Source organism: Melospiza melodia, chromosome 9 (assembly GCF_035770615.1).
Source record: "Melospiza melodia melodia isolate bMelMel2 chromosome 9, bMelMel2.pri, whole genome shotgun sequence".
NCBI classification, from domain to species: Eukaryota; Metazoa; Chordata; class Aves; order Passeriformes; family Passerellidae; genus Melospiza; species Melospiza melodia.
In genome coordinates, this window is record NC_086202.1 from 15767529 (window position 1) to 15780445 (window position 12917).

General features: G+C 37.9%; 1 protein-coding gene across 6 annotated transcripts in view; it reads left to right on the forward strand.

Annotated features, from left to right (window-relative positions):
* Nucleotides 1–5185: 5185 nt before the first annotated feature.
* The window catches only part of EXOC6 (exocyst complex component 6), a 93454-nt gene continuing 85722 nt past the window's right edge, over nt 5186–12917 (forward strand). For 5 of the 6 annotated variants that reach the window (XM_063163488.1, XM_063163489.1, XM_063163491.1 and 2 more), the window contains exon 1: nt 12619–12878. In XM_063163488.1, the coding sequence (XP_063019558.1) occupies nt 12757–12878 (122 nt within the window). In that variant the 5' untranslated portion in view covers nt 12619–12756. Of the gene's footprint in view, nt 5315–12618; nt 12879–12917 lie in introns of those variants that run through there. The other variant, XM_063163492.1, reaches the window with a different exon arrangement.

Consider the following 12917-nt stretch of genomic DNA (forward strand, 5'->3'; position numbering starts at 1 on the left):
ATTTTTCACACCAATCATTGTTTTCAAAATTCTCTTGTAAAGCTGTTTTGAGGAATTGAGTTTGGGGGTTGGTTTGGTTTTTGAGGGTTTGTGTATATCTCTCTGCTTTCAGTTTGTGAGTATGGTGCTTCTAAGCCTATAAAAACCAGGACTCTGCAAAACACTCCCTTTTTTACAGCCTGTCTAGACCTCTAGAAATTGGGAGCGTCCAGCACTTAACAACTGATGGCTGAGTGTGCATATAGATTTGGTTAACTGCATAAATGCCATCTCCATCCTTAACTCTGAACTTTTGGCACTAGTCAACGAGTGATTTACTCTTAAATTAACGAGCAAGTGCAATGAGGAGTATCTCACCAGGTCTGCTGTACTGTACCATTATCAAAAGGTAAATACAAGTACACCAGCCAGAATCATCACAGATTCATAAAATATCCTGAATGGGAAAGGACCCTCAAAGATCACCAAGTCCAACTCTTGGTCCTGCACAGGAGCATCCCCGAGTCACACCATGTGCCTGAGAGCATTGTCCAGACACTTCTGTTCTGTTGTACGGGCAGCTGTCACCTGCAACAAGCAGTTTTCCTCACTGCAAACCCTGGGCATGGCTCAGGGCATGGCAGAAGCCATCTGGGTGCCAGTGATCAGGAGGAATGAGGCACACAGCACAGCAGGAGACTGGATGTGTGCAGTGAGCTGTGCTGTGCCCCCAGAGCCTCCCCACGTGAGCACCTGTCTGGGTGAGAAGGTTGTGCTGGGGATGCCCAGGTGAGGGATGCTGGTCCTGGAAGGGTCCTGCAATGACCCCTGTAGCTAAGGAAGAATTGAAGGGCTCAGGAAAAAGTGTTCTGAGACTCTCAAAGATGTTGACTGCCACTGGCATGGGACTCCAAGAGGCCCTAGCAATAAGGATCTCAGTGAAGCACTCAACCATTTAAAGTGATCTTAAAACACTTACTATCTTGCAACTAGTAGAAATGTTGAAGTAGCAGGCAGGGAGATGGGGTCCCTTATTTTTCTGGATGTTTTGAAACTGTTTCAGCTCTGAAAAGGCAAATTCTATTGTGAATGATTAGTTTTCTTTAAGCCTGCTTGCAAGGGGTCATCCTGAAACTGAGAGGTAATCCTGTCTCTGTCTCTCTGCTAAGCTAAGCTGGGCTTCAGTCCAGCTGCCAAAAAGGAAAAAAGGGAAGAAAAAAAAAAAAAAAAAAGAGGAGTTTATTAAACTAATTAAAACAAAACAAGAATGTTCAAATTACTTTCTTTTAAAACACATAACTGTCTGGATTTGAACTAGGTATTTATTGACCAAAGTTTATTATTTCTCTCTCATTTTTAATTTTTAATCCTGTTGATGATGAAGTATTTTAAGTAGTACTGGTTAATTCTTCTTATTAGAACATTTCCCTTCCTCTTTTCCCTCTTCACCTCATGCTTTATATCTACAGAGAACATCAGGTAACAAGGCAAGCCTGGCTTCTGACCAAAAAGGTATTTTAGCTAGAGATTCATTAGTGTGTACAAAACCAGCCAACCTTGTTTAAAGGCACTTCTTACACAAGAAGAAAGGGGTTCAATTACCATATTTCATTTAAAGTGAAGATTAAACATCCTTACCAGGACAGTGCACTAATCCCATGAATCCTATTTATGTTGAAATGTAGTGCTATTGGCAATAAACAGCAATTTGAGAAGTCATAACCCAAGGAAATAATTGTCAAGTGACTTTAGAGCTCCCTATAAATTTCCTCTTCATGACTTTGGCAGTAGTGTTCAACAACAGAGTTAAATATTTGTTTTAGGTGCTCCTGCCTTTAACAGACTAATTAAAAAGATGGAATTCTTTGATTCTATCTCAAATAATTTTACTTCTAATCTCTCTTAGGCAAAGTCAGCTCTGTAAATGGAACTAAACATATTTTTTTTTTCTGAATAGAGACTTTACAGTATAGCAATAAATTCAAGCACTGGGAAAGTAAATGCAACTGAAGTACCCTTAATGATGGTATTGTGTAGTTGTTATGGTTGTTATCCCATTACACAAACCTTTACCTTGAAGGCCATAAATTCTTTGAGAAATAATTCTAATGGGAAGGTGCATTACTTAAAGATTGTGTTTCGAAATGATGAAAACCATGATTTAAATTTGAAAAACCAAGTCACACAAACTGAAGTAGTAATAACGGAGGGGAATTAAACTTTAGCCTATCATGCAAACCTTCTAAATTTGTATTTCCTGAGAAACTGCGCAATGGAGCTGTTCCCAGAGCTGCTTCTTGTAATTTGCATCACACACATGCCTGGAACTTGCCATCAAGGATCAGGCCCCCATTCTGTTCTGCTCGTGCAAACTTAAAACCAGTGCCTGAAACAAAAATTGTCAGTCTAAATACCTGACCCAATGCCCGCTGAAGTCAATGGAAGATTTTTCATTGATTTTAATGATTTAGTTCAGGAGCTAAGTAAGTATTTCTAAGACAAAAATCAATATTGTCCCACAGTGGTAATGTTTTCATGTGCTTCTATTGATCCTTTTGACACAGATTACAGGATACCTTGGCACTGTCAACACACCAGGTTTTAACAAACTGATTTGATTTATTAGCACCTTTGATTAACATCTGAAGTAGCAAGTATTTATCAAATGTCAGCAAACAAATGTTCAGTAGACAGGTCACCACGAAAAAATGACTTGTTGCACAATGTAAGCTGAAGTTCAATAGGAAAAGTCTTTCTGTAAAATCAGTTTATGTGAGAGCCCTACCATGATACACACAGCATAAGTTGGGCATTGAAAAACTGGATTTTTTTTAACCAACTGTATAATCAGGTCTAAAAAATGCTCTTACCTCCCCTGGAGTACCTTTACTTGCCTCCTCACATGAATGGTGAAAAAAGCATTTCCATGACAGCATGATTGTAAACATTATGCCAAATTTTTCAAATCCAATGGAACTTTCTCGTTCTGTCAGTTATGCTTTATGATTTTATAACACATCTTCTACATAAATACAGTGAAATGCATCATTCTCTTTCAGAAAGACTGCAATCCATTGCTGTATTTGGAGCATCTGACTTACAAATGGAAGTCCTGGGGCATCAGAAGTGGTACTGGTTGTCAGTGATATTTACAATGTGATTGTTCAATTGACAGCCCTGTAATTTAGCTTTGCCCCTTTATGAACCAACCAAAACCCTTCAGTCATTTCTTGAGAATGACTCTGAAGTCTCTAATTCAACTTGATTTTTGTATAACTACTGGAAAAAAATAAATAATTAATGCAATTTAACAACTGTATAGTAGTAGTCTAATGGTGCACACCTTTCTTCCTACGTAAAAGAAAATCTATTCTTTCATGACATCAGACTCTTCCACATGATACTGTTTCTCAGTCTACTAATAGTCACCAGAATGATCCCCAAGTTTAAATTATCATTTCCTCCCTTCGAAAGGATCTTTTTCTGCTGGAAGAATATTTGAAACCTTTCAGAATTTTCCTAATCCAAACTACAAGTTACTTCTGACACAGACTAGGATGGGCTACATTAATTTGTATTTTCCAAACCAATATAAAGCCTAATTTGCTAATGGAATTGGTAATCATGTGTCACACATAAGCTCTTACAGTATGAATATCTCTAACAGTTAAATCGATCATAACAAAAATGTGGATATCATGTAAATCTTATCAGGATCACTAAAATAATGGCACCTCTGTTTACAAGGTGTCGATTGGTTTTAGAGGCTTTGATAATGACTCCAGACAGTCAATAAATACAGAGACTTTTACATGGCCACTAGGAGCCGAACTAAACTATCTAATCTTTTTAAAATGACAGACAACACAATGAACTCTGAACTTAATCCCCTCCAAACATTAAGGAGACAGTTCAGTGCTTAAAGTACTATTCAAACTCAAACCCTACATTAAACAAAAATCATTAAGTGTCTGATTTAAACACACAGGAAAATTCAGAGGTAAGACTGATTTTCCTTCCCCATTGTGCCTGGGCAGTGGTCTGTGGTGGGCTCCAAGTCTGTCGGTTGCTTGTCTTGGGCAAGGAAAATACCTCTGTGACTTTTGAAAGTTTGCAGTCAAAGCATTGGAAAAAAACCCTTTAAAACTGAAGGCTTAATTGCTTTTTGTCTCAGTCAGGCAAAATTTCCCCTAAGGTTTTGAAGCAGACATGGGAGACAATGTTACATGCTACATTTCAAGTTGCAAAATTTACACTGTTGGGCTCATAACCTCTGAAAATGACACATTGCCTTTAAGAGGAAAAGGAAACTGTAAATGTAAAGCTTGTGTTACACTGAGAGATGGGGGAGGATGGTGGCAGGTAATGGCTGACATATAAGAGGTGTATGTATATGTAAATATATTGCATCACCCTTTATTTCAGCTTGTCAAGTTTTGAAATAAATAAGAGGACCATTGAACTGCAGGACAGTTTCATCCAGTAGTAATAAAGTAAGAGAAGAGAAAATAGAAACATCTTTTAAATTATCACTAGCAATTCTTCTGAGATGATTGTTTGCTTTCTAACATTATCAGACTTCCTATTTGCAGCGCAAATCTGAATCCTTCCAGTACTGCTAAAAGTTCATTATTACCCCGTTTTCCATGAGATGCATCTTCTCTATGCCTTTTGTTAGTTTGTCTTATAAATGTACCTCTCTGGACTATGAAAAGAGGAATTAATCTGTTCTAACCTTTTCAGTGCATCCCTTTTGCTTCCTAATGTAAAATCTGATGTGAAAAATGTTTTTGTTTTATTCTTAATGTGACTCAGATATCTTTAATGTCTTTCCTGGCTAATTGGAGATAGGATGTGTTAAATATCTAAATTTCTAATTAATTAATTCAACTGAATAGCTAATACTTCCTGAAATCTTAGTATCTCAGGTAGACTGCTGTATGCAAAGGGGGAAATATAATTTAAATCGTCATTTGGACTTCACATTTTTTAATTACCAAAATCTGCTTACATTGTAGAATGCAATTTGTTGTCTACAATTGTGCAATTTTGTTTTATAGTATCCTCATTGCCTTGGTAAATTTCAGTGCGCAAATGGCTTCAAATATTTTATGTTATTAACAATGGTTCTTAAGTCAGGAATTTCTGATATTCCCACTGGCTGGGTTTTGCCATGATTAATTATTTAATCTTGTCTTTCCTGCAGTGCTTGATGAGCAGACTATAGCTTCTTGTTGTTGTCACTCAGATGAACTACATTATCAGGACAGCCTTAATCTTACAATGGATTGTTATCTGTGTTCTCAGGATGACATCAACCAGCAGAAGTGAGAGTGTGAGTATTTATTCGGCATCAATGTGTGATATTTTAAACCATTTTCTAAAGTCTGAATTTACATTAACTGTATACAAACTCTATCCTGATTTCAGACTCCAGTTATGCTAATAGATTTTCCTTACTGAACAAAATATTTCAAGATATTCTAATTTTAAAAACCCTTTAAATCCTTACTTTAGAATATTTTTTATTTTTTATGTTTGGCTGACAGGTTTTTGATAATCAGTACTTCCTCTGGTGGTAGAATTAGTGGAATTTCATGACAGCCTATTATACAGCACTTTTCCTTAGCAAGAGTTGCCTTTCCTTTCCATGGTGGCCTAATTAGTATTTCCTGAATCAGAGAATGGCTGAAACATTATGAAACATTAGTGAAACAAATAGCTGAAACATTATGAAACATGAAATGTTTCATAAGGAAAAAAAAGGAAGATAAAGTACCAGAGCTCTGCCAGGTCTGTGCTGAATGAAAATCCACAACTGCCAACATATTTGGCTTCTGATTTTTCCTTCTTAATTTCTTTAAAACTTTTCTTAGTCATTCTAATAGATTGCTTCCTAAATCTGCCCCTGATTTGTTACCATGCATTTAAGGACAAGTACTGTAGTACATCAAAATCTTAAAATAGGAAAGTTTGAGTCAAAGAATTGTGCAACTGGTTGTGAATAACATCTAACCAGGACCCAGCTAGAGCAGAACTACAAGTGTCTATAAGATATACTGCAGCATCTTTTACTCTCAGAAGCTCCTTGGTCCATGCTTTCTCTCCTGTTCTCTTTCCTTTACCATGAGTTCCCAAATTCACTGCATTTGGGCATTGCCATCACACATCAAGTTATAACTAAGATTAGTTGAAGGCATTTGCATTCTTTTTTCTCTATTTGTACCAGTGGTAGCAATGACAGGGTTTAAGAAAGCTGAATGATGCCTGCTGGCAATGTGGGCAAAGCATCCTCGGCACGGGCTGGATGGCAGAGGACTCCCAGGCTCGCTGTGTCCCCTTGCTGTGGACTGTCCCTGGTGCACCTTGTGTAACACAGGCCCCCAGCTCTCCTCACCGTGGCGCAGCAGTGGGGACCCTCCTTGGCTGCCTGTGCTGCTCAGGGCAGCTTGCTTAGAGGGCCAAGCTGTCCCTGTGCCATGGGGCGCTCTGGAACTGCTCCTGGGGCTGGCCTGGTGGCTCAGACCTGGTGTCTGTGGAGGTCCTGCTCTCCTGAATGGAAACCAAGTATTGCTTTTTGCATAAAATCCCAGGTGTGTCATGGCCAGTGAGCTTCCAAACCAAGAAGAAAGACAAAGGTGTGAGTTTTTTTCCTCTAAAAAAGAATAGCATTTACCAAATCTTTAATTCCAAACAGTGCGGCAATTTCACAAGGAGTACTCAGCAGTTTTCCAATTTTTTAATTGATCAGTGTCCTTACTTTGTCTATATGTGTATTTATAGCAGTGTAACACTAAACCAGATTTGCCTTTGTTTTTGTGATTTATGCATTTTTTTTCTTGAACAGGAAAGCATTCATTATCAAATGTTGTGAGAACAATACAGTAACGGGAGGTTATTTTATATGAAAATATTGTTGATTGTTCCTCCTCTAGAAATCTCTCTTGGCAGCTCACTTCCTGCCAAATGAATCAGCAAAAGCTGCTCATGAAAGTTGTTAATATATAATACAATCACCCAGAACTGCACTTGGTCCTTATCTATAAAGTCCTTTTGTGATCAATGATTCACATCACCTTTTGATTAGTCTCTGAGCACAAACAGTTTCTTAATATAAATTAATGGCCTTGGAATTTCTAAACAAACATTCCCTTTTGTTTAGCATCATTTCCTATTTTCATACCAAAACAGAGTCTTATTGTAATTGTTCAGTTTTCACTGGAAAAAGTGTTTGTGGCCTGGAATGTTCTCAAAAAACAAGCGGTTCCTTTCAAAGCTAATAGTGTTGATTTACAAGGTCTAACGTGCCATGTTAATTGAATATAGCTAGGAAATATTACAAAAAAGCAGCTAGTGTGGTGTGACACTTTAAACAATGATTCTTGTATTCATTTACTGGAAAAGAGATTTTTTTCTTGAAGTATAGTATTATTTGGCAATGTTGCTTCCTTGGTTGCTTTTTCTTTTTTTTTTCTTTTTTTTTTTTTTTTCATAGTAATAAGACCCAGCTATCTAAGCAGCAGATAGTCAAGGTACTTCCTTTAAATTTCCTGATTGCTGTTAACACTACTGAATAGGCATGGGCTCTTCAGCAAAATGAATACTGAAGATTTCCTCTGGCCAGATCTGACTAGAAGAACAATTAAATACCAACCATCATGCAGTGATAACCTAATGCTAACTGTTCCCTTTTGCAAACTTCAGGGAGCACGAATGGAGAATGTAGCAGAATCATAAGCCTGACCTGCACAGAACTGGAGCAAAAAACTATCTGATAATATTCCTTTCTAAGGCAGAGTTATTACTTAAATCAATTAGGTGGAGTTCTAACTAAACTGAAATAAGAACCTGAGAGACTGAAAATGCCTATGGAGGTATTTAGTTTAATTAATTATTAGCTAAAGTGATTCAAGCCTAAATTCAGATAAGGTTGGTTTTTTTCTTCCTGAAGTATTAAAAAAATAAAGGCCATGATAAAAATGATCAAACTTGTTAGTGGGTTGTTCATAGTAGTTTCAATTAAAGCAATTCAGTTTGCAGTGAGAACAGACTCAGAGTGGGCACCGTGTCTCTCACTCACCGTGGCTCAGCTGACAGAGCAGCTCATCAAGCTGGGACCACTTGGCCATCACCAGTCAGATGTCCATCATGTACTCATCCTAACATCAAAAGTAGTTTTAATTTCTGACTTGTTCATATCCCAGACTAGAACAGGGGCTGTTTTTCTCAGGAAAGTTCTCCTGGGTTACATAAGGAATACAAACATTGTGGCCATCTAAGATTGGATGCTCTTAAAAGTGTGGAGAAATAAAAGCCCTCCTGTTCAAGGACAGTAATGTCCTCCAGAAAACAATCTGTAATAGAGCTCCCCACTGCCTATAAAGAAGCAAAGCCCTCAGGCTCCCAGGGCATGCCCTTGACTCAGGGTTTTAGTCAATGCCCGTTCCTTAAAAGCACTGGTAAGCAGAGAGAAAAATTTTTGTGCATCAGTGTTTTGTTCTGTGGAATGATAAAGATGCTACTTTGTAGCATCATTCAAATGCTACGCTAAAAAATACGTTTTTTAGCATAGCATTTAAATGAAAATGAAATAGTATTTGTTCTTCAATGGCAACTAGCATTATATAAACACATTTTATATATATATATATATATATATATATATATATATATATATATATATGTATGTATGTATAATATGTAATGACAGACTCTCCTCTCCTTCCCACTGCAGTCAGACTGAAGCGCCTCTGTTCAACCAGTAGTTTTGATTACTTTATTGACTCTTACAAAGATAACATCAGCACCAGCTAAGGATCTCTCCAGATATTTTTAGGCACTTGCAAGATGTCAGTGAAATGCCAAAAGCAGTTAGTGATGCACTGCCCTCCTAACAGGAGAGATGTGTGCTGTTCTGACAATTTACCATAAAAAAAGCCCCATGTGAACCCCCAAATGTGAACACTGTTCATTCAGTATTTTGGTGAAGATTGTTATATACTCTGTCCAATTCTTAAATGTAGTGTAATTAAAGCAAAAAAACCCAATGTATTTATGATTTTGACTACTATTCAGAAAACATCATTCACTTAAATGCTCTGAAATTAAAAGAGGTAATCTCCCTGCTGATATCAAATGTACTGGCTGTATATTAGGCAAAAAGAAAAGGCAAAAAATTGCAGTGGTAATTCCATCATCTCCTCATCTGCCTGTTTTCCTCAAGAATTATTTGATAGGGTTGTTGCTACCATGCTTCATCTGAGAGGCAGAAATGGGTCTGGCCATCAGAAAAACAGACACAAGGGGAATAGAAGCAGTCAGTTCAGTTTCTAGGGAGAATGAGCTGGTTTGCAAGGGTCCAATTTGGGGATGAGCCCAGGAAAGAAGGCAGTAGCAGAGCAGGAGATGCCAGAGAAATGACTAAGGGCATTGTTGTCCTTGTGGAGGGATGTAAAGAGGAGATATCTAGGCAATGACCAATGAAGTAATTTGTTATGGATGGCATTGCATGTGAAAATTATCTATGGTAATTCCATTTGAGGGTGAATATTTTCCCCTTCTCTCTTTTCCATGATTCATTCAAAATGGATTCCAATCCAACTGGGAAAGAAAATGAAACAGACTCAAAGCTGCTAATTGTGCACTGGCAATTGCAAAAAAAGGAAGTAATCTGCACTGGAATTGCATACCCAGTAAGGACCCTACTCTACAGCTCATTACACTTTTTGTAATGGTCATGTGGGTAAAATGTATTTTTAAAGTATCAACACAGGCAGGAAAGATTTAAACCAGCAGTTCTTGGCCCTCTGGTATCCCAGTAGGGTTGGGGAAGAGTAGGAATTAGGGGAGGAAGGGGAGAAAGGACGTGGTGAAAGTGGTTTTGCTTTAGATAAGCCTCTGCATCCTGTTTCACAATATTGTTGATAATTTGCCTCAATTTCCCCTCTTGCTCTCTTCTGAGCTGTGAACCATTTTTACACCTTCAGCAAGAAATAGGTGCTTTGGATCATTTTTTCAAAGGAAAATCTCAGGATGATTGGAACAATGGCAACAGCTCTATATCTTACAGGGCCTGAGGTTTCTGCCTGTCCAGATAATGAAATACTTCCTTCACAGAAATAGTATGAATTTAGCCAGCACAGAAAATACCTTCTCATTTTCTGCTGGGGACTTCTAGAAGAAGTCTCCTCAGGCTTCTTGACCTGGTTAAATCTGAACTAGTACAAGTACTTAGTACAAGTATGATGCCTCAGAAATGATAACATCTCTTGTCCTTTTCTGCATGGAGAGTACCATAAATTAAAAAAAAAAATTACTTAGTATTGTCTTTGGTGACAAACTATTTAGTTGCAGCCTCCAAGTACGTTACGTATAGTTGTGAAGCAAAGCTACACCGTTCTGCCAGAAGCGGATGTCAAGTGCCTATACTGAATTTGTCCCTTTGTCTTTTTACAAAGATACTTTATTTCCTTGAACAAGGCAGTTCCCTAAAGCCTTTTGAGGGTGGCCCTGAGCTCAGCTGGAAACAGGAGAAGCTCCTGTGTGACTGAAAGCTGTAGATGTTGGGCACATCTGACCAGCACTGGAATTGCAGTGGGGAGGAGCAGCTGGCAGACATGGGGAAGGGGAGCACAGGCTGGACAGACAGCACGGGGTAGAAGCAGGGTCAGCTGCAGCAGGAAGGGCTTCTGGCAGGTTTAATGTACTCCTGCCCACAGATCTGAGGTCAGATACAAATCCACCACTGTACCTTGGATCATCATCTGGATGTCATGGTCTTAGGTTCAGTGGGGGTGTAAAACACTCTGGAGAGCTGAGCAGCCAGGCTTGGGGCAATCCTGTCCAGAGAACCAAGGTACTTCAACAGCCACTGCCACTGGAGACTGTAACATCTGCCTATTCCTTGGTCATTCCTCTTTGTATTTGTTTGCTTCTTCTTACATTGTTTTGCTTTTTTCTTAAACATATTTATTTCCAGGCAGCTGTGATACCAGCAAGAACATTGGCACAACAGATTCAGAGTCCTGTTTATTTTGGTTAGCTGATATCCTAAAGTAAGCTACTGTTTAAATGTTTGGGAGAGGAGGAAGAAGAAATTTTATCCAAAGCCTCTGTAAGAATTGAACTAATTTAAAATCACATAAATACATTCATAAAAGCATTTTGTATAAATCATCATGCTTCCATCACTGCATTCTATTTTTATTGCCAGCCACAGTGTGTGATGGCTGGGTGTAGATGTCTGAGGCATCTCTGATTTACCTGCCCTGCCTCTGCTCTTCCACAGTGGCAGTAGATGTACTTTCTTCTATCACACGAATAAGCTTAATCTTGTTATAATATTTGCAGTTTACTTTCACACTGTCACTTTATAGTTGTTAAATTAATTCTAAATCCGATGACTGTTAAGATTAGAAATTAGTAGTTTCCACATCATCCTTTCATCTGCGTTTGTGTGACATCCAGTGGCTGAATGGGTCAATCACAGGCTCCCATTTCTGGTGAAAAGTGTAAAAATTACTCTCAACTCCATGTAGAACATGAAAGCAGGAAGTGTATTGCATAATAGTGCTAACAGAGCATTTGCTTTATTTTGATTCAAAAATGAACTGGTAATTAAAGCAGCTTGTTCAAGGAAACACACTGCAAATTTGTAACCTTAACTCACTGCAGCCTTTAGTGTTCTTTCCCACTGCTACTGATGTGAACTCATCTCCTCAGTGTTCCCACTGGGCACAGAGAAGTGAATAAACTGTTTATCACCCTGCTCCTAAAGGGGTAATCTCTGTTTTCCTGCACTTAACTGTTGACTGCATCATGAGTGTCTGAATTAGTCAATTTTGTCAGGAGCAGTACTGAGCTTAGGAGCCAAATTTTGATTAAACCCCTAGCAATATTTTAAAACCCCAAAATATATTGATTATCCAAATGATATTGAATTAGGCTTCTAAACAGTTCTTTAAACTTAAAGATCTAGAACTCCAGTCTCATGTTTGAAATGACTGCCTGAAATTAAAGTAATTCATGGCATTTGCGCAAGGTGTTTTCTTTGCCATCATCATGAAAATGATATGACAGCAGCACTGGTCCCAGCATGTCATCCAATTTTTTCCATGCAGGTAATAAATTAGTAACAGCTTTTTTTTTGCTCATACACATAAACCCCACAGTTATCTCAGAGCTTTTTCTGCAATTTGTTATTAGAAGTAGCAACTACTAATGCTGAAAAGGAAAACTATGAGAACAAAAGTGTTTCTCTGTTTTTTCTAATCTGCTTTAGGAGATCCATAAACCTTTTTCATAAATCCAGCTAAGTCCTTGTGTGCAAGCTTTTTATATAGCAAAAGGAAAATATAATTAAAAAAATAATAATTTTAATCTCATAAAACTTAACAGAGAAATTAAGCATTGATGTCTAGTGCCTGAAAATCCTTTAAAGTTATGTTTTCAAAATTATTAAATTTCAGGTTTAATATTTATTTCAAAGATGTAAAAATATTATTTTGGCAGGAAATTTGTTGTTAAGACTAATATATATTGGACACACACACACAAAAGACTGTGCAGGCCTGGGTAGTGCATACGAGGCAAATGATACCAGCAGACAGGAAAAGAGCAGCTGTGCACCATTCTTGGACACAAAGTCCTCAGGAGTCACGAGGTTAGCACAGGATCTTTTTTTTATGCTTGGTTTTGCTGACTAGAGAGCCACTTAGTCAACTCTAATAATCAGAATAAAAGTCCTCTCCTAAAGTTAGATTAGTTTTATGCGACTCTATGGCAAGGAAAAGCAAGTCAAATCTCTCAGAATTGTATCTAGAAGAAAACAAAGATCAGATATATGAAAATGCCCTTGCTGAGATCCAGTCCTTCGAGCTGCCTCTTGGAACCACCATAAGGTATGCTTCTTTTTAATAGTATTATACTCTTCATGATGG